Below are 26,239 nucleotides of genomic sequence, written 5' to 3'. Positions count from 1 at the left end.
AATAATGGACTCCAGCATTTTTCCAATGACAGATGTTGGGCTAACTGGTCAAGTTTCCTGCTTTCTGTCTGCCTCCTTTTTTAAATAGGGGCATTACATTTGCACTTTTCCAATCTGCTGGGACCGCTCCAGAATCCAGGGAATTTTGATGGATGACAACTAATGCATCCACTATCTCTGCAGCCACTTCTTTTAGGACCCTAGGATGCAAGCCATCAGGTCCAGGGGACTTATCTGCCTTTAGTCCCATTATTTTACCAAGTATACTTTATTAGTGATAGTATTAAGTTCCTCCCTCTCCATAGCCCCTTGACTATCCACTATTGGAATGTTTTTAGTGTCTTCTACCGTGAAGACCGATACAAAATATTTGTTCAGAGTCTCTGCCATTTCCCTGTCCCCCATTATTAATTCCCCAGTCTCATCCTCTAGGGGACCAACATTTACTTTAGCCACTCTTTTCCTTGTTATGTACTTGTAGAAACTCTTACTATCTGTTTTTATATTTTGTGCTAGTTTACTTTCATAATCTATCTTCCCTCTCTATTATTTTTATAGTCGTTCTTTGCTGGCTTTTAAAAGTTTCCCAATCCTCTGGCCTCCCACTAGTCTTGGCTACATTGTATGCACTTGTTTTCAATTTGATACCATCCCTTAGTTCCTTAGTTAGCCACGGATGGTTATCCCTTCTCTTAGTCTTTCCTTCTCATTAGGATATATTTTTCTTGTGAGTTATGAAATATCTCCTTAAAATGTCTGCCACTGCTCATCAACAGTCCCACACTTTGGGCCCAAGTTTCGGCCTCAGTTGCTCCTCATTTTTTGGAGCAACTGGTGTAGAACGGAGTATCTTAGAAATTCAAATTCTCGGCATTTAGTTTGCTCCAGTTCTAGTCAGTTAGAACAGTTTCATTTTGGAACAGAATTTTTTTTTTTCCAAAAGGGGGTGTGTCCAGCCACTTACTCCTGTTTTCAAAGTTTTGGCAGTGAAAACTTACTCCAAACTAACTTAGAATGGAGTAAGTGAAGATTTTTGTACGCTCGAAAAAACCTTGTCTACACTTTAGAAAATCAGGCGTAGGTTACAAATCAGGCGTAGGGAATGGTGGGGGGGGGGGTTTAAAAGGGAAGTTTAGAAACATTAAACACTTCAATTTTACAAAAAGAGTCATCATCAATAATAAAGGATAAATACATCAATAAATCAACCAATAAATCAATCAAAAAAAATTAATAAAAAATAATTTTAAAAAAATCAATAAATAAAACATTTTCTACTTACTCACTGCAGCACCGGGAGTCCTCCAACAGCGTGCTGGGACGCCCCTCTCCCCCCCCCATGTGTGTCTGTTAGTGTCTCTATCTCTTTGTCTGCCTGTGTGTGTCTCTCTCACTGTCTGTGTTTCTGACAGCGGGGGGGGGGGGGGGGGAAGAGGATGGGGAGGGGAGGGGGAGAGAGGGGGTGCAGTGGGGTGAGGGGTGGGGGGGGAGGGGTGAGAAGGGAGGGAGGGGAGGGGGAGGGAGGGGAGGGGGAGGGAGGGGAGGGGGAGGGAGGGGAGGGGGAGGGAGGGGAGGGGGAGGGAGGGGAGGGGGAGGGAGGGGAGGGGGAGGGAGGGGAGGGGGAGGGAGGGGAGGGGGAGGGAGGGGAGGGGGAGGGAGGGGAGGGGGAGGGAGGGGAGGGGGGGAGAAGAGAAAGGAGGGGGGGGAGAGAAGGGAGGGGGGGGAGAGAAGGGAGGGGGGGGGAGAGAAGGGAGGGGGGGGGAGAGGGGGGGTGGAGAGAGAAGGGAGGGGGGGTGGAGAGAGAAGGGAGGGGGGGTGGAGAGAGAAGGGAGGGGGGGTGGAGAGAGAAGGGAGGGGGGGTGGAGAGAGAAGGGAGGGGGGGTGGAGAGAGAAGGGAGGGGGGGTGGAGAGAGAAGGGAGGGGGGGTGGAGAGAGAAGGGAGGGGGGGTGGAGAGAGAAGGGAGGGGGGATGGAGAGAGAAGGGAGGGGGGGTGGAGAGAGAAGGGAGGGGGGGTGGAGAGAGAAGGGAGGGGGGGTGGAGAGAGAAGGGAGGGGGGGTGGAGAGAGAAGGGAGGGGGGGTGGAGAGAGAAGGGAGGGGGGGTGGAGAGAGAAGGGAGGGGGGGTGGAGAGAGAAGGGAGGGGGGGTGGAGAGAGAAGGGAGGGGGGGTGGAGAGAGAAGGGAGGGGGGGTGGAGAGAGAAGGGAGGGGGGGTGGAGAGAGAAGGGAGGGGGGGTGGAGAGAGAAGGGAGGGGGGTGGAGAGAGAAGGGAGGGGGGTGGAGAGAGAAGGGAGGGGGGTGGAGAGAGAAGGGAGGGGGGGGAAGAGAAGGGAGGGGGGGGGGAAGAGAAGGGAGGGGGGGGAAGAGAAGGGAGGGGGGGGAAGAGAAGGGAGGGGGGGGAAGAGAAGGGAGGGGGGGGAAGAGAAGGGAGGGGGGGAAGAGAAGGGAGGGGGGGGAAGAGAAGGGAGGGGGGGGAAGAGAAGGGAGGGGGGGGAAGAGAAGGGAGGGGGGGGGAAGAGAGGGGGGGGAAGAGAAGGGAGGGGGGGGGAAGAGAAGGGACGGGGGGGGAAGAGAAGGGAGGGGGGGGAAGAGAAGGGGGGGGGGAAGAGAAGGGAGGGGGGGGAAGAGAAGGGAGGGGGGGGAAGAGAAGGGAGGGGGGGGAAGAGAAGGGAGGGGGGGGAAGAGAAGGGAGGGGGGGGAAGAGAGGGGGGGGAAGAGAGGGGGGGGAAGAGAAGGGAGGGGGGGGGAAGAGAAGGGAGGGGGGGGGGAAGAGAAGGGAGGGGGGGGAAAGAGAAGGGAGGGGGGGGAAAGAGAAGGGAGGGGGGAGGGAAGAGAAGGGAGGGGGGAAGAGAAGGGAGGGGGGAAGAGAAGGGAGGGGGGAGAGAAGGGAGGTGGGGGGAGAGAAGGGAGAGAAGGAAGGGGGGGAGGGGCGAAGAGAGAGAGAGAGAGAGAGAGAGAGAGAGAGAGAGAGAGAGAGAGAGAAAGGAAAGAGAGAGAGAATGAGAGAAAGAAAGGAGAGGGAGGCTGAACGGGCCAGGCCCGTCCGGGCCCAAGACTTCGAGCTTAGACTTACCGGATTGACAGGTAGGTGGCGTTGGGTCTGGGAGCGCAGATCGGGGGGAGCGCGGGTCAGGGCGGAGGGGTCGGTCAGTCGGCGGGGGGGGGAAGGAGTCGGGTCGGGTCCGGTCCGGAGGAAGCAGGAGCTGGGCGTGGGAGGAGCCTTATGCACGCAGCCCCAGTGAGGCCATTGGGCCAGGGGCTGCGTGCTTCGGGCCCCTCCCACACAGTTTTGGGCTCCTGGAGCTACTTCACATGCGCGGCCACTGTAGCGTGCATGTGCAGAGGTCCCGGCACTGTTTTCAGCGCAGGGACCTGGCTCCGCCCCCTACAGCTCCTGCTGCGCTGCGCCGAGCTGCAAATGACATGCAGGGAGCTGGAGAATCTGGAAGTATTTTTAGGCGCACTTTGTGGCGTGAAAAACGGGCGTCCAGGTCGGGGCTGCGCCGTTCTAGCCAACTCTTTTAGCCAACTCTGCCTTCATACCTTCGTAGTCTCCTTTATTTAAGCTTAGGACACAGGTTTGAGATCCAACTTTCTCACCCTCCAACTGAATTTGAAATAGAAACATAGAAAATAGGTGCAGGAGTAGGCCATTCAGCCCTTCTAGCCTGCACCGCCATTCAATGAGTTCATGGCTGAACATGCAACTTCAGTACCCCATTCCTGCTTTCTCACCATACCCCTTGATTCCCCTAGTAGTAAGGACTTCATCTAACTCCTTTTTGAATATATTTAGTGAATTGGCCTCAACAACTTTCTGTGGTAGAGAATTCCACAGGTTCACCACTCTCCGGGTGAAGAAATTCCTCCTCATCTCGGTCCTAAATGGCTTCCCCCTTATCCTTAGACTGTGTCCCCTGGTTCTGGACTTCCCCAACATTGGGAACATTCTTCCTGCATCTAACCTGTCTAACCCCGTCAGAATTTTAAACGTTTCTATGAGGTCCCCTCTCATTCTTCTGAACTCCAGTGAATACAAGCCCAGTTGATCCAGTCTTTCTTGATAGGTCAGTCCCGCCATCCCGGGAATCAGTCTGGTGAACCTTCGCTGCACTCCCTCAATAGCAAGAATGTCCTTCCTCAAGTTAGGAGACCAAAACTGTACACAATACTCCAGGTGTGGCCTCACCAAGGCCCTGTACAATTGTAGCAACACCTCCCTGCCCCTGTACTCAAATCCCCTCGCTATGAAGGCCAACATGCCATTTGCTTTCTTAACCGCCTGCTGTACCTGCATGCCAACCTTCAATGACTGATGTCCCATGACACCCAGGTCTCTTTGCACCTCCCCTTTTCCTAATCTGTCACCATTCAGATAATAGTCTGTCTCTCTGTTTTTAACCACCAAAGTGGATAACCTCACATTTATCCACATTATACTTCATCTGCCATGCATTTGCCCACTCACCTAACCTATCCAAGTCGCTCTGCAGCCTCATAGCATCCTCCTCGCAGCTCACACAAATTTGCACACAAGCTCACACAAGCTCACACATCCGCAAATTTGGAGATACTACATTTAATCCCCTCGTCTAAATCATTAATGTACAGTGTAAACAGCTGGGGCCCCAGCACAGAACCTTGCGGTACCCCACTAGTCACTGCCTGCCATTCTGAAAAGTCCCCATTTACTCCTACTCTTTGCTTCCTGTCTGACAACCAGTTCTCAATCTATGTCAGCACACTACCCCCAATCCCATGTGCTTTAACTTTGCACATTAATCTCTTGTGTGGGACCTTGTCAAAAACCTTCTGAAAGTCCAAATATACCACGTCAACTGGTTCTCCCTTGTCCACTCTACTGGAAACATCCTCAAAAAATTCCAGAAGATTTGTCAAGCATGATTTCCCTTTCACAAATCCATGCTGACTTGGACCTATCATATTACCTCTTTCCAAATGCACTGCTATGACATCCTTAATAATTGATTCCATCATTTTACCCACTATCGATGTCAGGCTGACCGGTCTATAATTCCCTGTTTTCTCTCTCCCTCCTTTTTTAAAAAGAGGAGTTACATTGGCTACCCTCCACTCCATAGGAACTGATCCAGAGTCAATGGAATGTTGGAAAATGACTGTCAATGCATCCACTATTTCCAAGGCCACCTCCTTAAGTACTCTGGGATGCAGTCCATCAGGCCCTGGGGTTTTATCGGCCTTCAATCCCATCAATTTCCCCAACACAATTTCCCGACTAATAAGGATTTCCCTCAGTTCCTCCTCCTTACTAGACCCTCCGACCCCTTTTATATCCGGAAGGTTGTTTGTGTCCTCCTCAGTGAATACCGAACCAAAGTACTTGTTCAATTGGTCCGCCATTTCTTTGTTCCCCGTTATGACTTCCCCTGATTCTGACTGCAGGGTACCTACGTTTGTCTTTACTAACCTTTTTCTCTTTACATATCTATAGAAACTTTTTCAATCCGTCTTAATGTTCCCTGCAAGCTTCTTCTCGTACTCCATTTTCCCTGCCCTGATCAAACCCTTTGTCCTCCTCTGCTGAGTTCTAAATTTCTCCCAGTCCCCGGGTTTGCTGCTATTTCTGGCCAATTTGTATGCTACTTCCTTGGCTTTAATGCTATCCCTGATTTCCCTTGATAGCCACGGTTGAGCCACCTTCCCTTTTTTATTTTTACGCCAGACAGGAATGTACAATTGTTGTAGTTCATCCATGCGGTCTCTAAATGTCTGCCATTGCCCATCCACAGTCAACCCCTTAAGTATCATTCGCCAATCTATCCTAGCCAATTCACACCTCATACCTTCAAAGTTACCCTTCTTTAAGTTCTGGACCATGGTCTCTGAATTAACTGTTTCATTCTCCATCCTAATGCAGAATTCCACCATATTATGGTCACTCTTCCCCAAGGGGCCTCGCACAACGAGATTGCTAATTAATCCTCTCTCATTACACAACACCCAGTCTAAGATGGCCTCCCCCCTAGTTGGTTCCTCGACATATTGGTCTAAAAAACCATCCCTTATGCACTCCAGGAAATCCTCCTCCACCGTATTGCTTCCAGTTTGGTTAACCCAATCTATGTGCATATTAAAGTCACCCATTATAACTGCTGCACCTTTATTGCACGCACCCCTAATTTCATGTTTGATGCCCTCCCCAACATCACTACTACTGTTTGGAGGTCTGTACACAACTCCCACTAACGTTTTTTGCCCTTTGGTATTCTGCAGCTCTACCCATATAGATTCCACATCATCCAAGCTAATGTCCTTCCGAACTATTGCCTTAATTTGCTCCTCAACCAGCAATGCTACCCCACCTCCTTTTCCTTTTATTCTATCTTTCCTGAATGTTATGGTTACTCATTCCTAGCGGATCCTTTACTAGATCATCATTTATTAATCCTGTCTCATTACACAGTAGCAGATCTAAGATATCCTGCTCCCTGGTTGGTTCCGCAACGTACTGTTCAAGGAAGTTATCCCGGATACACTATGAACTCTTCCTCAAGGCTACCCTGGCCAGTTTACTTTGTCCAATCAATATGAAGGTTAAAATCGTGAGCTCTTACACGGACCCCTCAATCTCTTTAGACCACCACTGTTCCTAGCTTTTCACCATTTAAATATTCAGATCTATCATTTTTTAGCCCAAAATGAATGGCCTCACATTTACCTACATTCAAATCCATGTCAGTTTAGCCCACTCATATAATTTATCAATGTATATCTGTAATTTTATGCGCTCGTCTACACTAGTTACTACGCAATAAATTTTGTTTTATTGGCAAACTTGGATATTCGGCTTTCTATTGTGTTACCCAAGTCATTAATAAATATAGTGAATAGCTTAGGCCCCAGCAGAACCTTGTGGGGCACTAGTCATTTCATTCCAAATCGAATATATACTCATTGGGCTCAATTTTTCCCGGTGATTTGCGCTGTTTATTTTGGAGCAGGCTGCCTTTTTTGGCCCAAGTTAAAAAAAATACAGTTTCCCTGATCAATTTGTACCAGCGTAACTAAGTTAGTTACGATTTTTTTTAGATAAGTATTTTTTTCAGTCAAAGGGGACGTAACCTGCCATCCGCGCCAATTCTGGCCATTGAGGGAAGTTTGGTCAGCTGAGAGTTACTCCAGTTCTTGTGAGGTCAGCGTATGTGGCCTCTGCACGTAAACCTTCTGGAGAGTTAAGGAAATTGGCGCAGACCGGCAAGGCACTCGGGAGTAGGGACAGGCCAGGAGGCCCTTCGACCAAGGCTAGGGAAAGCAGACCGGCAAGGTACTCGGGGCTATAGGCGGGAGGGGGAGCGGACTGGGAGGCCACTCGGCCAGGGCTAGGGACGGGGGAAGCAGACCGGCAAGCCACCTGGGGCTAGGGGCAGGGGAAGCAGAATGGCAAGGCACCTGGGGCGAGGGGCGGGCGGGTGAAGCAGACCGGCAAACCACTCGGGGCTAAGATCGGACGTGGGAAGCAGACCGGCAAGCCATTCGGGGCTAGTGGCGGCGGGGGGAGTCAGACCGGGAGACCCTTCGGCCAGGGCTAGGGACGGTGGAAGCAGACTGGCAAGGCCCTCGCGGCTAGAGGCAGGAGGGGGAGCAGACCAGGAGGCCACTCAGCCAGGGCAAGGGGAGCAGACCGGCAAGGCACTCGGGGCTAGGGACGGGCGAGGGAGCGGACCGGAAGACCACTCGGTTAGGGAGCGGACCGAAAAGACACTCGGGGCTAGGGGCGGGCGGGGGAGCGGTCCGGGAGGCCTTTCGGCCTGGGATAGGGGCGGGGATCGGCACCGGCATTGGGAGAAGGGGGACACTTTAATAAGCGGAGGTAAGTTGCTGCAAACTATTTTAAGGTGTTTTTAAGTTGCTGTAATATATTTGAATGTGTTGCAAGCTGGCTGTATGTTTCACTTTGCAGCCTCAGCCCGTATTGTGTCCCTGCTTACCATGGCAACCTGATTTTTTTGGCGTTGATCAAGGCTCCAACCCCAAAACTAAAGGACAGGTTAGGCTGTACCAAAATGAAGAAATCAAACAGAGAAACTTAGAACATTTTTTTGGGGCGTACTTAGAAACATAGAAAATAGGTGCAGGCTACCATTCAATATGATCATGGCTGACCATGCAACTTCAGTACCCCATTCCTGCTTTCTCGCCATACCCCTTGATCCCTTTAGCCGTAAGGGCCACATCTAACTCCCTTTTGAATAAATCTAAAAAACTTGCCTCAACAACTTTATGTGGTAGAGAATTCCACAGGTTCACAATTCTCTGAGTGAAGAAGTTTCTCCTCATCTCGGTCCTAAATGGCTTACCCCTTATCTTTAGACTGTGACCCCTGGTTCTGGACTACCGCAACATCGGGAACATTCTTCCCGCATCTAACCTGTTCAGTCCCATCAGAATTTTATATGTTTCTATGAGATCCCCTCTCATTCTTCTTAATTCCAGTAAATATAAGCCTAGTCAATCCAGTCTTTCTTCATATGTCAGTCCTGCCATCCCGGGAAACAGTCTGGTGAACCTTCGCTGCACTCCCTCAATAGCAAGAATGTCCTTCTGCAGATTAGGAGACCAAAACTGTACACAATATTAAAGGTGTGGCCTCACCAAGGCCCTGTACAACCGCAGTAAGACCTCCCTGCTCCTATACTCAAATCCTCTCGTTATGAAGGCCAAAATGCCATTTGCCTTCTTCACCGCCTACTGTACCTGCATGCCTACCTTCAATGACTGATGCACCATGACACCCAGGTCTCGTTGCACCTCCCCTTTTACTAACTGTCACCATTCAGATAATATTCTGCCTTCCTGTTTTTGACACCAAAGTGGATAACCTCATTTATCTTCATTATACTGCATCTGCCGTGTATTTGCCCACTCACCTAACCTGTCCAAGTCACCCTGCAGCCTCTTAGCATCCTCCTCACAGCTCACACTGCCATCCAGCTTAGTGTCATCTGAAAACTTGGAGATATTACATTCAATTCCTTCATCTAAATCATTAATGTATATTGTAAATAGCTGGGGTCGCAGCACTGAACCTTGCGGCACCCCACTAGTCACTGCCTGCCATTCTGAAAAGGACCTGTTTATTCCTACTCTTTGCTTCCTGTCTGCCAACTAGTTCTTTATCCACGTCAATACATTACCCCCAATACCATGTGCTTTAATTTTGCACACTAATCTCTTGTGTGGGACCAAAAGCCTTTTGAAAGTCCAAATACAGCACACCCACTGGTTCTCCCTTGTCCATTATGCTAGTTACATCCTCAAAACATTCTAGCAGATTTGTCAAGCATGATTACCCTTTCATAAATCCATGATGACTTGGACCGATCCTGTCACTGCTTTCCAAATGCATCTTTAATAATTGATTCCAACATTTACCCCACTACCGATGTCCGGCTAACCAGTCTATAATTCCCTGTTTTCTCACTCCCTCCTTTTTTAAAAAAGTGGGGTTACATTAGCTACCCTCCAATCCATCGGAACTGACCCAGAGTCTATAGAATGTTGGAAAATGACCACCAATCATCCACTATTTCTGGGGCCACTTCCTTAAGTATTCTGGGATGCAGACTATCAGGCCCTGGGGATTTATCGGCCTTCAGTCCCATCAATTTCCCCAACACAATTTCCTGACTAACGCGGATTTCCTTCAGTTCCTCCTTCTCGCTAGACTCTCGATCCCCTAGTATTTCCGGAAGGTTATTTGTGTCTTCCTTAATAAAGACAGAACCAAAGTATTTGTTCAATTGGTCTGCCATTTCTTTATTCCCCATTATAAATTCACCTGAATCCGTCTGCAAGAGACCTACATTTGTCTTCACTAAGCTTTTTCTCTTCACATATCTATAGAAGTTTTTGCAGTCAGTTTTTATGATCCCTGCAAGCTTACTCTCATACTCTATTTTCCCCCTGCTAATTAAACTCTTTGTCCTCCTCTGCTGAATTCTAAATTTCTCCCAGTCCTCAGGTTTGCTGCTTTTTTTGGCCAATGTATATGCCTCTTCCTTGGTTTTAACACTATCTCTAATTTCCCTTGTTAGCCACAATTGAGCCACCTTCCACGTTTTATTTTTACTCCAGACAGGAATGTACAATTGTTGAAATTCATCCATGTGATCTTCAAATGTCTGCCATTGCCTATCCACCGTCAACCCTTTAAGTATCATTCGCCAGTATATCCTAGCCAATTCACGTCTCATACCATCGAAGTTACCTTTCCTTAAGTTCAGGACCCTTTTCTCTGAATTAACTGTGTTATTCTCCATCTTAATGAAAAATTCTACCATATTATGGTCACTCTTCCCCAAGGGGCCTCGCACAACAAGATTGCTAATTAATCCTCTCTCATTACACAACACCCAGTCTAGGATGGCCAGCTCTCTAGTTGGCTCCTCGACATATTGGTCTAGAAAACCATCCCTTATACACTCCAGGAAATCCTCCTCCAACGTATTGCTACCAGTTTGGTTAGCCCAATCTATATGTAGATTAAAGTCACCCATGATAACTGCTGTACCTTTATTGCACGCATCCCTAATTTCCTGTTTGATGCCATCCCCAGCCTCACTACTGCTGTTTGATGGTCTGTACACAACTCCCACTAGCGTTTTCTGCCCTTTGGTGTTCCGCAGCTCTACCCATATAGATTCTACATCATCCAAGCTAATGTCCTTCCTTACTATTGTGTTAATCTCCTCTTTAACCAGCAACGCTACCCCACCTCCTTTTCCTTTCTGTCTATCCTTCCTGAATATTGAATACCCCTGGATGTTGAGTTCCCAGCCTTGGTCATCTTGGAGCCATGTCTCCGTAATCCCAATTACATCATATCCGTTAACAACTATCTGTGCAGTTAATTCATGCACCTTATTACGAATGCTCCTCGCATTGAGACACAGAGTTTTCAGGCTTGTTTTTTTTTTAAAAAACACTCTTGGTCCTTTTTGAATTATGTTGTACTGTGGCCCATTTTTTACTTTTGCCTTTGATTTCTCTGCCCTCCACTTTTCCTTATCTCCTTTCTACCTTTTGCTTCTGCCCCCATCTTACTTCCCTCCATCTCCCTGAATAGATTCCCATTCCCCCTGCCGTATTAGTTTAAATCCTCCCCAACAGCACTAGCAAACACTCCCCCTAGGACATCGGTTCCGGTCCTGCCCAGGTGCAAACCGTCCGGTTTGTACTGGTCCCACCTCCCCCAGAACCGGTTCCAATGTCCCAGGAATTTGAATCCCTCTCTCTTGCACCATTCCTCAAGCCACGTATTCATCTTAACTATCCTGCTATGTCTACTCTGACTAGCACGTGGCACTGGTAGCAATCCTGAGATTACTACCTTTGAGGTCCTACTTTTTAATTTAACTCCTAGCTCCTTAAATTCAGCTTGTAGGACCTCATCCCATTTTTTACCTATATCGTTGGTACCTATATGCACCAGGCTGTTCACCCTCCCCTCTCCAGAATGTCCTGCACCCGCTCCGAGACATCCTTGACTTTTGCACCAGGGAGGCAACATACCATCCTGGAGTCTCAATTGCGTCCGCAAAACTGCCCATCTATTCCCCTTACAATAGAATCCCCTAGCATTATAGCTCTCCCACTCCTTTTCCTGCCCTCCTGTGCAGCAGAGCCACCCTTGGGGGCCCCCCAAAAATGGACTTAACTCTTCAAGTACACCAAAAAAAAAGCTTTGGGGAAAATTCTTACTCTCTTCTAACCAGGTCAGTAATTTGCCTTCAATCACATGAGCTTTAATTTTATCAAACAGTCTCTTATGTGGAACCTTCTGGAAGTCCATACAAACTACATCCATAGACATTCCCCTGTCTACTACTTTAGTTAATTCCTAAATTTTTTTAATTAGACTCGTTAGATTTGACCGACCTTTTACAAATCTATGTTGGCTCTCTCTAATCAGGTCAAGTGCTCAGTCACTCTGTTCTTAATTTACAGATTCCAGTAACTTTCTCACAACAGATGTTAGAGTAACAAGTCTATAACTTCTTGGTTTTTCTCTCACACTTTTATTAAATAATGATGTTACTTTAGATTGGAAAATTGCAAGTGTAACAATTCCTGAATTGAGAGTTTTAACTGGAACAACTTCACAAAATGTGACATTGCAAAAACATCTCAAGTGGCTTGTATAGGTTGCTTGTCCATGTAAGATCTGGACTATATCAATTAAAAGGGCAATTGTAAAATTAATAGCTCAGTTTGCATTGTAGTAATTAATGCGAAAATAAAAATTTCTATTATCTCCACAAAAAGCAAAACATCTGTTTTGGTTCTATTCACTGTATTGGTAAATACATTTCTATACACAAATTCAATGGAACCTGATATTGCTCATTAGCCCTTTGAGCTGCAGTTGCATTTCTGCAACAGTACCTAAAAATACACAAAAAAGAGTGGTGTACGTAAAAAAGGGGTAAGGAGGAGGATGAACTTATTGGTGGGGGGGACGGGGGCAAGGGGCAGAGAACAGTGTACTGCGTCTCCATCTGGGAAATCTTCCAAGTGCTGGGTGGGGGGGGATTGCTAATGACTGCAAAATTCAACCTAGATGGTGTTGTGCTGAGAAAAGGGAATTCAGATCAGTTGGATATAGGGGGATTGAGACATGGGACAGCAAGCCATTGGGGAGGAGAGGAAAATACCTTTCTGTGGGGTGCGAGGTGGCTGTAGAGGATAAATGCAGTTGGAAGTGTAGTTTACTCTAAAATGATTTTAAAAATTATCTAGGCTAGAGATAGAGGAAACTGCAGCCAGTGGAAGGAATTGGCAGCCAGCGAGTGAGTTAGAACAGGAAATGTTGTCAAATGTTTTGTCTCATAATACTCCCGAAGCACTTTGGGACATTTTACTATGTTAAAGGCACTATATAAATACAAGTTGTTGTTGTTGTTGAAATATAGCCTGCAATGGGGGAAGGTGGGGAATTTGTTGTGGGAAATGCATCCTGCAGTGAACAAATGGTAATCTGAGCCACTGGGGGATATAGGATTAATTTAATACAAGGCTATAGCCCGTGGGGGGGGGGGCGGCGGGAGAGATCGGCATGTGGTCCACAATTCCTGCTCAGATAGGGGAGGGTCCTGGTCAGAGAGGGAGATGCAGGTATGAGCTGAGAGCTTTACTTTGCTGCTTACATCAATCAAATGTTGGTAATTCCATTGCTTCTTTAGAATTTATGCCTACTTACTTTCTTCCAGCCATTATCGATCATTAATTTTTGGTGGCGCTTCTAGTTTGTCGGGGAGTTGTTGAAAACCTGTTCAGATGTGGAGGGAGCACTGCTTTTCAAAGAGTTAGTCTTGCTAGAGTTGTGTAGCTTAAGTGGCTTTTCATATTCAGTCCTCACTGACATTTGGTATTGAACTTCAAAATAAATTTTTCATTCTTTGTTTTTTCTTCAGCAGTCTGTTTTGCTGTTCAGTTCTGCCACTTACTATGATTACTTTGAGGATTTACTCAAGGTATTGGTTGGGCTGTCATTTAATTTAAGGTGATGCCCCATTAATCTATTTATTCCAATTTCTCACACAATATGTTGAGAGCACTACCTACAAGTGTGGTACCTTTAGAATTCTGAAATTGGTCAATGTTTTCAATATATTGTAGATATATCTCTATGATGTCTCCCTCTTAGTCACCTCCTTTCAAGATTTGAAAATTCCATACTACTCCAATATTTCCTCATAATATATTCATCTCATTCTGGAATCACCTTGTGGCTCTCCATCGTACCGCCTCCAGTGCTTGAATGTCTCTGTTGTGTCTCCGTAACCACAGTATGTATGTGACCAGATAAACATGACTTCCTCAGACTCGTGCAATACTAATTTGGCTATATATTTTAGTGCTCTATTTGCTGATCTTCGACCTCAACTCTACTTTCCCACCCGATCCTCATATCCCTCGATTCCCCCAGAATCCAAAAATCTATCTTTCTTAGCCTTGCATATGCTCAACGACTCAGCACCCACAGCCCTTTGGGGCAGAGAATTCCAAAGATACACAATCCTTATTGAAGAAATTCCTCCTCATCTCAGACTTAAATGGCCGACCACTTATCCTGAGACTATGCCCACTAGTTCTAGACTCCCAAGGCAGGAAAAACAACCTCTCAGCATCTGTCAATCCCCCTCAGAATCTTATACGTTTCAATGAGATCATCTCTCAATCTTCTAAACTTCAGAGAGTATAGGCCCAATCTACTCAATCTTTCTTCACTGGACAACCCTCTCATCCCAGAGATCAATCTAGTGAGCCTTTGTTACACCGCCTCTAAGGCATGCATGTTCTTTCTCAGATAAGGAGACAAAAACTGTGCACAGTATTCCAGTTGTGGTCTCACCAAAGCCCTGTACAATTGTGTGGGCCATCCCGACCTGCGAGAGGACACCACCGCAGGTTGGGAGGATCAAAGAGCATGAGCGCAGGACCTACAACATCGAGGGCATACCACTACAACTTCCAGCGCGAGCCGTTCCAAGTATGCAATAACTTCGAGGTGGGTGACTGGGTGACTTCATCAAGGAGCGTGGGCAAGAACATTGGCGAGGTCCAGGCACAGCAGAGGAGCGGTGAGAGATCGTGGCGGAGGAGCGGCAAATGAGGGTGTGGGGCCCAGAAGAGCTGAGGGCCCAGGGGCAGCACAGGCCTGCCCACACTGCGATATGTGTGCACACTAGGTCCGTGCAGCAGAGGTCTCCAGTCGTCCTGGTTTACCCTTGCCACTGGATAAAGGCCTAGCTCTGTCAAACCCTTGTGGTGGCTGATGTACAACGGTCACCACACGTTAAAAAAATCCACGCACAGGTATCTTCTACCCCTGGAGTGGACTGGAATATCGGGTCCTCCATTGAAACATCAGTGAACTCATTTCCTTTTGATGTGGAAGCAAGTCATCCTCGTTCAAGGGACTGCCTATGAGATGAGTACAATTGTAGTAAGACTTCCTTACTCTTGTACTCCAACCCCCTTGCAATAAAGGCCAACACGCTATTTGTCTTCCTAATTGCTTGCTGTACCTGCATGCTAACTTTGTGTTTCCCGTACAAGAACACCAAAGTCTCTCAGTATATGAACATTTAATAGTTTCTCACCAGTTAAAAAATATTCTGTTTTCTATTCTTCGAGTAAAAGCCCTCACATTTCCCCATATTATACTTCATCTGCCACACTTAACCTGTTTATATCCCTTTGCAGGCTGTGTCCTCCTCACAGCTTACTTTTCCACCAAGCTGTGTATCAGCAAACTTGGATACATTACACTCGGTCCCTTCATCCAAGTCATTAATATAGATTGTAAATAGCTGAGGCCCAAGCACTGATCTTTGCGGCACTCCATTAGTTATGGTCTGCCAACCTGAAAATGAGCCGTTTAACCCTACTCTCTGTTTTCTGTCCGTTAACCAATCCTCTATCCATGCTAAAATATTAACCCCCAACCCCATGAGTTCCCCTTTATCTACCCTGCTAGTTACATCCTCAAAAAACTATTAAACACGATTTCCCTTTCATAAAACCATGTTGACTCTGCCTCATCATATTCTGATTTTCTAAGTGCCCTGTTACTATTTCCTTAATAATGGATTCCTACATATTTGCCTACACCCGACCTGACTATTGCAATATTAATCTCAAAACTCTGGCCTAATATTTGCTGATTATGCACAGGAATAAGGAACTGTTTCTTGAAAGTAAATGATAGTTTTTGTTCTATCAGTACATCGACATATAATATATTTTTATAATCGACAGATCCTAAAAAATAAACATACTCCTTTAGTTTGTATGTTTATCATTTGACAGAAGAATATATAGAATGAATATAATTCTTTCAGCAATTTTTTTTACTTTTCACAAGTTGATATAGGTTTGTTAAAAGGTGTCAGCTGTGGCTCAATGGTAGCACTTTCGCCTGAGTCTAAAGGACATGGGTTCAAGCCTCATTCCAGAGCCTTGAGCACAAAATTTAGGCTGGCATTCCATTGCAGTACTGAGGGGGTGCTGCACTGTCGGAGGTGCTGCCTTTCAAATGAGACATTAATCCCTCTCAGAAGGACGCAAAGGATCCAACAACACTATTTTGAAGATGAGCAGGGAAGTTACCCCTGGTGTCCTGGCCAATATTCAACCAAATTCACTGACAACAGATTATCTGGTCATAGCGCATTGCTGTTTATGGGAGGTTGCGGTTTACAAATTGGCTGCTGCATTTCCTACATTACAATAGTGACGTCAAAAGTACTCAATTGGCTGTAAAGTACTTTGGGACGTTCTGACATCGCCAAAGATGCTATATAAATTAAAGTCTTATTTTTTTCTTTTATGGATTATAGTTTATCTGTAATATGGCAACACTAATAAAGTAGGAGAAAAAATATAAAGCTGGATTGAAAGGACTGACAACCATTCTTGTTTGTTAAGAGGGGGAGGACAACCTGCAATAATTATCCATTTGTATTATATCGGTGAAGGAAAGGCATGTTTGTCTTCATTACTCCATCAACACTTAGAGAGACTGATTTCAAACAATCAGGCAACATTGAAATCTTCACATTAAATGATAATGAACAGGTGCAGACCTAAATGCTTTGATGAATCAGAGCAGCAGAAATGTGTAACTCTCCACCATTCTAATAAATCAGATTGAAGAATCCTTCAGTTAAATGTTTGTACTTGCCTAATGTATCTTTGATGTTCTTTACAAGTGACCCCTTCTTTAAACTGTTCTTCCTTTCTACATAGTTTGACGGAACATATCCAGTTTTGTTTGATGTATTTCTTACTCTCCACCAAGTTTTAGAATCATCTAGCAGCCACAATCGCTCATTTTTCTTGATGTCAAGTTCTTGATCCTGCTGTGCTGTGTAATCCCACTTTGCTATAACAATAACTTCTTCTGTCATCTTTCATGGAGTCCTTCCTGTCAGAGACAACATAGTTCAACATTAAACAATGCATCAGTCAGCACAATCTCACCTCTGTCTACTCAATATTGAGAACCCATGTGCTAGCCAATAACTGCAGTTTTTCCATTTTAATGGCGACTCTCTACTCCTTTGCAAAAATTCAAAGTGGAAAAAGTCCCATACATGTATTTAAAAAAAAAAAACTTCTTTCTCAACAGTGTCGTTTTGGACTTAATTATTATCTTATGAGGAAAGGTTGTGCAGGTTGGGTCTGTATTCATTGGAGTTTAGAAGAATGAGATGTGATCTTATTGAAACGTACAAGATTCTGAGGGGGTTTGACAAGGTAGATGCAGAAAGGATTTTTCCCCTCGTGGGGGAATCTAGAACTGGGGGCATAGTTTCAGAATAAGGGATCGCCCAATTAAAACGGAAAGAAGGAGGAATTTCTTCTCTCAGAGGGTCGTGAATCTGTGTAATTCTCTACCCCAGAGAGTGGTGGAGGCTGGGTCATTGAATATATTTAAGGTGGAGATGAAACAGATTTTTGAATGATAAGGAGTCAAGCTTATGGGGAGCGGGCAGGGAAGTGGAGTTGAGGCCAAGATCAGATCAGTCATGATCTTATTGAATGGTGGAACAGGCTCGAGGGGCCAAATGGCCTGCTCCTATTTTTTGTGTTCTTAGGTCACATTTCAGGATTTTTTGATAATTTCTGCATAGATAGGACTTGGAGCATAAAAACTACCTTTAAATTAAGTTTTTAAAGTAAACTACTACACACAATTTTTAAAAAGGCACTAAACCACATATGGTTAAAATGGTAATGATGTAAACTTTGATGCATGGTTTTCTCATAGACTTAAGTAATTCATCAGCCTGTGTCAGCAATTGATAAACACCCATACCCACCATCTTGGGAAGTTTCTGGTTCTTTCGGACTATGAACAGAGGGAGAAAAAAAAGAGACACACACAGGCAGACAATGAGATCCAGAACTGGTTGTGAAGTTGGTCAAGGTTTTAAAACAAAAAGCTGTGACAAGCTCTGACCAAGCCCAGAAGGAGAATATAAGTGGTTAATTAGTAGTTATTTTGTTTAAATCAAGTAAGACAACCCACTGAGAAGCAAGGAGTTTTCATTATTTTGTATCATTACACAATGCTAAATTGTACAGATTGTATTAACCAAGTCTGATCATAACTGTACTTGCTGTGAAATAAAACAGCTGAACGATTTGTATCTGGTCTCATCTAACCAACTGTTTTTTCAGTCCATCTTCTAAAAGACTGAAGAAGCACATGCACAGAAGATATGAATATTCAGTTCAGATCAAAAGGAGATACGATCTTTATATCACTGGGTTACGCTGTGGAGAGATATCCAGCGACAAAGCCAGCGCCTAGACTGATTACAGGAGTGATTAATACTCTCCATAATATCCGTCCCAACCTCGATCGTCGAACTACAGTACGCGGACGACGCATGTGTCTGCGCACATTCAGAGACTGAACTCCAAGTCACAGTCAACATCTTCACTGAGGCATACGAAAGCATGGGCCTTACACTAAACGTCCGTAAGACAAAGGTCCTCCACCAGCCTGACCCCGCCACACAGCACCAGCGCCCCGGCCCCCCGCCCAGTCATCAAGATCCACGGCGCGGTCCTGGACAATGTGGACCACTTTCCATACCTTGGGAGCCTATTATCAACAAGGGCAGACATCGACAACGAGATTCAACACCGCCTCCAGTACGCCAGCGCAGCCTTCGGCCACCTGAGGAAAAGAGTGTTCGAAGATCAGGCCCTCAAATCTGTCACCAAGCTCATGGTCTACAGGGCTGTAGTGACACCCGTCCTCCTGTATGGCTTAGAGACGTGGACCATATACAGTAGACACCTCAAATCACCAACGATGTCTCCGCAAGATCCTGCAAATCCCCTGGGAGGACAGACACACCAACGTTAGCATCCTCGATCAGGCCAACTTCCCCAGCATCGAAGCACTGACCACACTCGACCAGAATGGACCAAATTGCTCACATGCCTGACAAGACTCCCAAAACAAGCACTCTACTTGGAACTCCTACACGGCAAGCGAGCCCAAGGTGGGCAGAGGAAGAGTTTCAAGGACACCCTCAAAGCCTCCTTGATAAAATGCAACATCCCCACCAACATCTGGGAGTCCCTGGCCAAAGACCGCCCTTAGTGGAGGAAGCGCACCCGGGAGGGCGCTGAGCACCTCGAGTCTTATCGCCTAGAGCATGCAGAAAGGAAGCATAAGCAACGGAAGGAGCGTGTGGCAAACCAGTCCCACCCACCCTTTCCTTCAACGACTGTCTGTCCCACCTGTAACAGAGACGGTAATCCCCGTATTGGACTGTTCAGTCACCCAAGAACTCATTTTTAGAGTGGAAGCAAGTCTTCCTCGATTTCAAGGGACTGCCTATGATGATGATGAGATAATATCCAAGGCAAGACCTTAAATTTGCAAAATCACCACCCAAATGCTATGCTGGGTTCAGAATAATAGCTGGAGCTGGCATTTGATGAGGTGCTGCACAAGAAACAGTGTGTTAAAAGAAAGGCACATCATATTAAAGGGATAGTGACAGCACAGTTGCCAGAGTTGTGTCATACAATAGACATTCCAGTTACCTCAGAATGCTGGAGTCGCACTGCAGATATACAGGCACATAAGTGGGCACATTGGGCTGAGAGTTTTGAAAGAAACTGGAGAACCAGGTCACAGTCAGTGTAACTCTGTTGGCACCATTATTAAAAATGCCTTACTTGCACCACAGCCTTTCATATAACAGACCAGCAACAAGCAGTCTATCCTAAAACAACTTCAAAAGTAAAGAAATACAGAAATCGTCACGCCACTATAAATCGGTAATTAAACAATTGCTGAGTTCTCACTTCTACCTCAACCACATTTGAGTATTAGGCAAAAAACCAGAATGGTCTCAGATTTTGTCGATATGACAGCGGTAACTTCGTTTTCAATTTAAAATTGCCAATATAGCAAGTTTGCATTTTAAACACTGAAAAGAGCTCAATGCTTTCAAGTTAAAACAGGCTGATTTTCTCCTCCTCCCACCCAAAATTACTATACCCGTTCCCCCGCTCAGTTTTCAGCCTTTTTTAGCTTGTCATTGTCCTTAATTTTTCCTTTTGTTTTATTTGGATTTAAGCCTCAAATCTTGCTTCCGATTTCCTTTAAAAAAAACATGCTTTATTTTCCTGTTCATCATTTTAATTACGTTGAATCTAAGTGTAATACTTTACACATGCAGAGAATGCTCAGAAAATCAATACTGATGGCATGCATGTAACATTTTTCAACTTCCTCCAATCTTTTTTCAAACCTTATTTCCTCTCTCTCTTCCCCGCCCCCCCCTCCCCCTCGCCCCCATTTTTTAGTTTTGAAAAGGTCCAAAATGAACCAAGAACATTTCAGGGATTTTTTTTTCCAGAAATTAATCCGACAATGCAGAGCACTAACAATAAGACATGCATCCTATACAAACTCATCCTTGGTGACATCATCTGAAGACATGGGGGCAGCTTCCATGTGTTGCTGACAGTACCTAGCTGTAGCTCTCTCGACCCTTCAACTGTCTCTATGCTCTCAGACTACTTGTCTTGACATCCAATCATGGTTGATCTGCAATTTCTTCCAGTTAAACATCGTGGCCCTCATCACAAACTCCATATCCTTGCCACTGATTCCACCCCCTCTCTCGCCATTGTCTCAGGTTGAACCAGACTGTTGGCATCATTACTATCATTTTATTCCTTTCAACTTTGATGATGTACTACACTATGGACTTTTGCCCATCATCTTGGTTTCTAACTTTAAAAAAAATGACACCATCAGGAGTCGAGTCCGAGAATGCAATTTTGGATAATATGAATCTAGAATGACTGATTTATATTAATAAAAGACAGACAGGCTTGCATTTCCATAGTTCCTTTCATGACCTCAGGACGTCCCAAAGCGCTTTACAACCAATTAATAAGTACTTTGATGTGTAGTCACTGTTGTAATGTAGGAAATACAGAAATACATCAAAAGTTCAGGGTTATCTGAGGGAGTGCGAAACATGAAATAGGAATGAGTGGGATACTTCACAGCAGTCACCTTGTGACTGTGGAGCTGAGGGAAGAACTCAGGAGGTTCAAATAAACCCAAGGACCTGCTATTGCGATGTATGGTTTTGCAGGAGGCAAGGAGATTTATGTTTAATTGTTAATCTGATGATGTTTTCAAAGGCGATTTCTCTCCACTATTTATTATATACATTTGGCTACTATGCAAGTCAGAGGTCGTAATTTCATCATGGTTGATCTGTATTTTTGCTAACCAAAAAAGATCACCTTTTTTCAGAAATCCCAAAACATTAATTCAAAGTATTTCTAAAATGTGCAAACTGCAGTTGTAACTCAAGCTTAAAAGTACTTAGCAGTTTCTGCAAGTCCCATTCAGATATCCTATCGCAACTTCCTGTAGAATACTGTGGTGTCAGTGCTGCAGGGCTTGCCAAGGACCAGCATGGACGATCAGAAATTACACTGTTCTATACTTAGAAACTTATACAAACACAAAGCATTACTGTATGTAGGGAACAAAGGCTGTTCAAGAATACCAGAGAGAGATCTGATTTTATAAAAAACACAAGCTCGGTCAGAAACCCATGACCATACAAGAGTCTCCTCGTCAAGCTACTGCGCGATTAGATTCCATTTGCCCGATATGGAGTACACATTCCCTCGCCTTCCCCCAGCCCTTCAATATCATGGCTGATTTTTGATCACAACTCCACTTTTTTGCCCGATCCTCATATCCCTCGATTCCTAGAGTCCAAAGAATCTATCTATCTCAGCCTTGAATATACGCAGCACTGACATCCAAGCATAACTAGGCCTCTGCTGCTTGCCCAGCCAAAACCACTTATGGCATTGGTTTAAAGGTCATCTGTATAAATGTGGAAAAAATCCCAGCCTCCAGTCACAACTTCCATCAGTGAGCAGGCTGGTTGATAAATCACAAATGCTCTGGAGTGCTATGAATCTGCATCGCTCAGGTTATCAGATTACAGAGTCTACTACAGAAGGTTGACTTGGTTCCAAACTTCTATCACTAAGCATGTAATCTTGGAGCTAGCTCAACCGTGAAAAGACCCTACTTATGTCTTCTCCCTCCACATCTGAAGGAGGTTTGAGCCTTTGCTAAGCAAGCAGCATAAAACAGGAGTTCCTCAAAAGCAGAATGCAGAGCTGCATAATTCACCATCAGCACACTGCCTCCATTCTTCTGACCACAGCATGGACATACATCAAACACCATTGAAAGTTAGTTTCACCACTTGGGAGTTGAACAGCTTCTCTCTCTTGAACCTTAATGAGCATCGCGCCTTGGACATGAGTGTATATTCTAATTCCTGGCAGATAGATAACTTTTTTCAGCAGCTGTTACCGAAGGTTTAAGTTACCTCATCTGCTATACAACAAACATCTGTTTTCAGTGTGGAAGCTCCAACATAGAGAAGTGTATGACTTACCAGCAATCATTATGTTCCAGTGGTCCAGGTTCAATGCTACTTACCAGATTTACTCATCACCAACTAATGACCTACAATTAACATGCACCCACCTCGAAGCTGACACTCACTTGTGGATACTAAGCAATTAGTAGCATAGGTCAGAGCTCTACCTGCTGGCAATTAATGCCTTCTGTTATGACAAATCCACCTCATAAGAACATAATAAATAGGAGCAGGAGTAGGCCATTTGGCCCCTCGAGCCTGCTCCGCCATTCAATAAGATCACAACTGATCTGATCATGGACTCAGCTCCACTTCCATGCCCGCACCTCATAACCCTTTACTCCCTTATCGCTCAAAAAATCTGTCTATCGCCACCTTAAATATATTCAATGACCCAGCCTCCATAGCTCTCTAGGGCAGAGAATCCCACACAGTTACAACCCTCAAATAGAAGAAATTCCTCCTCATCTCAGTTTTACACAGAAACATAGAAAATAGGTGCAGGTGAAGGCCATTCGGCCCTTTGAGCCTGCACCACCATTCAATAAGATCATGGCTGATCACTCACCTCAGTACCCCTTTCCTGCCTTCTCCCCATACCCCTTGATCCCTTTCGCCATAAGGGCCATATCTAACTCTCTTTTGAATATATCCAATAAACTGACATCTACAACTCTCTGCGGTAGGGAATTCCACAGGTTCACAACTCTGAGTGAAGAAGATTCTCCTCAACTCAGTCCTAAATGGCTTACCCCTTATCCTTAAACTGTGTCCCCTGGTTCTGGGCTTCCCCAACATTGGGAACATTCTTCCTGCATCTAACCTGTCCAGTCCCGTCAGAATTTTATATATTTCTATGAGATCTCTCTCATCCTTCTAAACTCCAGTGAATAAAGGTCCAGTCGATCCAATCTTTCCTCATAGGTCAGTCCAGCCATCCCGGGAATCAGTCTGGTGAACCTTCGCTGCACACCTCAATAGCAAGAACGTCCTTCCTCAGATTAGGAGACCCAAAACTGAACACAATATTCCAGGTGAGGCCTCACTAAGGCCCCGTACAACTGCAGTAAGACCTCCCTGCTCTTATACTCGAAACCCCAAGCTATGAAGGCCAACATACCATTTGCATTCTTTACCGCCTGCTGTACTTGCATGCCAACTTTCAATGACTGATGTACCATGACACCCAGGTCTCGTTGCACCTCCCCTTTTCCTAATCTGCCGCCATTCAGATAATATTCTGCCTTTGTGTTTTTGTCCCCAAAGTGGATAACCTCACAGTTATCCACATTATACTGCATCTGCCATGCATTTGTCCACTCACCTAACCTGTCCAAGTCAACCTGCAGCCTCTTAGCGTCCTCCTCACAACTCACACCGCCACCCAGCTTAGTGTCATCTGCAAACTTGGATATTACGCAATTCCTTCATCCAAATCATTAATGTATATTGTAAATAGCTGGGGTCCCAGCACTGAGCCCTGCGGCACCCCACTAGTCACTGCCTGCCATTCTGAAAAGGACCCGTTTATCCCGACTCTCTGCTTCCTGTCTGCCAACCAGGTCTCTATCCACGTCAGTACATTACACCCAATACCATGTGCTTTGATTTTGCATACCAATCTCTTGTGTGGGACCTTGTCAAAAGCCTTTTGAAAGCCCAAAAACACCACATCCACTGGTTCTCCCTTGTCCACTCTACGAGTTACATCCTCAAAAAATTCTAGAAGATTTGTCAAGCATGATTTCCCTTTCATAAATCCATGTTGACTTGGACCGATCCTGTCACTGCTTTCGAAATGCGCTGTTATTTCATCTTTAATCATTGATTCCAACATTTTCCCCACTACTGATGTCAGGCAAACTGGTCTATAATTCCCCGTTTTCTCTCTCCCTCCTTTTTTAAAAAGTGGTGTTACATTAGCTACCCCCCAGTCCATAGGAACTGATCCAGAGTCGATAGACTGTTGGAAAATGATCACCAATGCATCCACTATTTCTAGGGTCACTTCCTTAAGTATTCTGGGATGCAGATCATCAGGCCCCGGGGATTTATCGGCCTTTAATCCCATCTATTTCCCTAACACAATTTCCCGCCTAATAAGGATTTCCTTCAGTTCCTCCTTCTCACTAGACCCTCGGTCCCCTAGTACTTCCGGAAGGTTATTTCTGTCTTCCTTTGTGAAGACAGAACCAAAATGTTTGTTCAACTGGTCTGCCATTTCTTTGTTCACCATTATAAATTCACCTGAATCTGACTGCAAGGAACCTACGTTTGTCTTCACATATCTATAGAAGCTTTTGCCGTCAGTTTTTATGTTCCCGGCAAGCTTCCCCTCATACTCTATTTCCCCCCCTCCTAATTAAACCCTTTGTCCTCCTCTGCTGAATTCTAAATTTCTCCCAGTCCTCAGGTTTGCTGCTTTTTCTGGCCAATTTATATGCCTCTTCCTTGGATTTAACACGATCCTTCATTTCCCTTGTTAGCCACGGTTGAGCCACCTTCCCCGTTTTAATTTTACTCCAGACAGGGATGCATAATTGTTGAAGTTCATCCATGTGATCTTTAAATGTTTGCCATTGCCTATGAACCGTCAACCCTCTAAGTATCATTTGCCAGTCTATTCTAGCCAATTCACGTCTCATACCATCGAAGTTACCTTTCCTCAAGTTCAGGACCCTAGTTTCTGAATTAACTGTGTCACTCTCCATCTTAATAAAGAATTCTACCATATTATGATCACTCTTCCCCAAGGGGCCTCGCACAACAAGATTGCTAATTAGCCCTTTCTCAATTCACATCACCCAGTCTAGAATGGCCAGCCCTCTAGTTGGTTCCTCGACATATTGGTCCAGAAAACTATCCCTAATACACTCCAGGAAATCCTCCTCCATCGTATTGCTACCAGTTTAGTTAGCCCAATCTATATGTAGATTAAAGTCGCCCATGATAACTGCTGTACCTTAATTGCATGCATCCCTAATTTCTTGTTTGATACTGTCCCCAACCTCACTACTACTGTTTGGTGGTCTGTTCACAACTCCCACTAGTGTTTTCTGCCCTTTGGTATTCCGCAGCTCCACCCATACAGATTCCACATCATTCAAGCTAATGTCCTTACTTACTATTGCGTTAATTTCCTCTTTAACTAGCAACGCCAACCCACCTCCTTTTCCTTTCTGTCTATCCTTCCTGAATGTTGAATACCCTTGGATGTTGAGTTCCCAGCCTTGGTCACCCTGGAGCCAAGGGTGAACAATGGGCGGCCCCTTATTCTGAGACAATGTCCCCCAGTTTTAGTTTCCCTATGAATGGAAATATCCTCTTTGCATCCACCTCGTCAAGCTCCCTCATTATCTTATATGTTTCAATAAGATCACACCTCATTTTTCTTAACTCCAATGTGTAAAGGCCCAACCTACTCAACCCATCTTCATAAGTCAATCCCCTCATCTCCAGAATCAACCTAGTGAACCTTCTCTGAACAGCCTCTAATGCAAGCATATCCTTCCTTAAATACGGAGACCAAAACTGAATGCAGTACTCTAGGTGTGGCCTCACCAATACCCTGTACATTTATAGCAGGACTTCCCTGCTTTTATACTCTAGCCCCGTTGCAATAAAGGCCAATATTCCATTTGCCTTCCTGATTACTTGCTGTACCTGCATACTGACTTTTTGTGTTTCATGCACAAGGACCCCCAGGTCCCTCTGTTCTGCAGCACTTTGC

The 26,239-nt window shown here is 45.3% G+C and overlaps 1 protein-coding gene across 5 annotated transcripts in view; it reads right to left on the bottom strand.

Annotated features, from left to right (window-relative positions):
- The window catches only part of nck2b (NCK adaptor protein 2b), a 156,987-nt gene that overhangs the window by 31,401 nt on the left and 99,347 nt on the right, over positions 1-26,239 (bottom strand). For all 5 annotated transcript variants that reach the window (XM_070892110.1, XM_070892113.1, XM_070892109.1 and 2 more), the window contains one exon: positions 16,728-16,970. In XM_070892110.1, coding sequence (XP_070748211.1) covers positions 16,728-16,953 — 226 coding nt within the window. In that variant the 5' untranslated portion in view covers positions 16,954-16,970. The remainder of the gene's footprint in view (positions 1-16,727; positions 16,971-26,239) is intronic.

This window comes from Pristiophorus japonicus, chromosome 10 (genome assembly GCF_044704955.1).
Source record: "Pristiophorus japonicus isolate sPriJap1 chromosome 10, sPriJap1.hap1, whole genome shotgun sequence".
NCBI classification, from domain to species: Eukaryota; Metazoa; Chordata; class Chondrichthyes; family Pristiophoridae; genus Pristiophorus; species Pristiophorus japonicus.
Note: the sequence above shows the minus strand (reverse complement) of the source record. Positions and strands in the feature narration are given on the sequence as shown.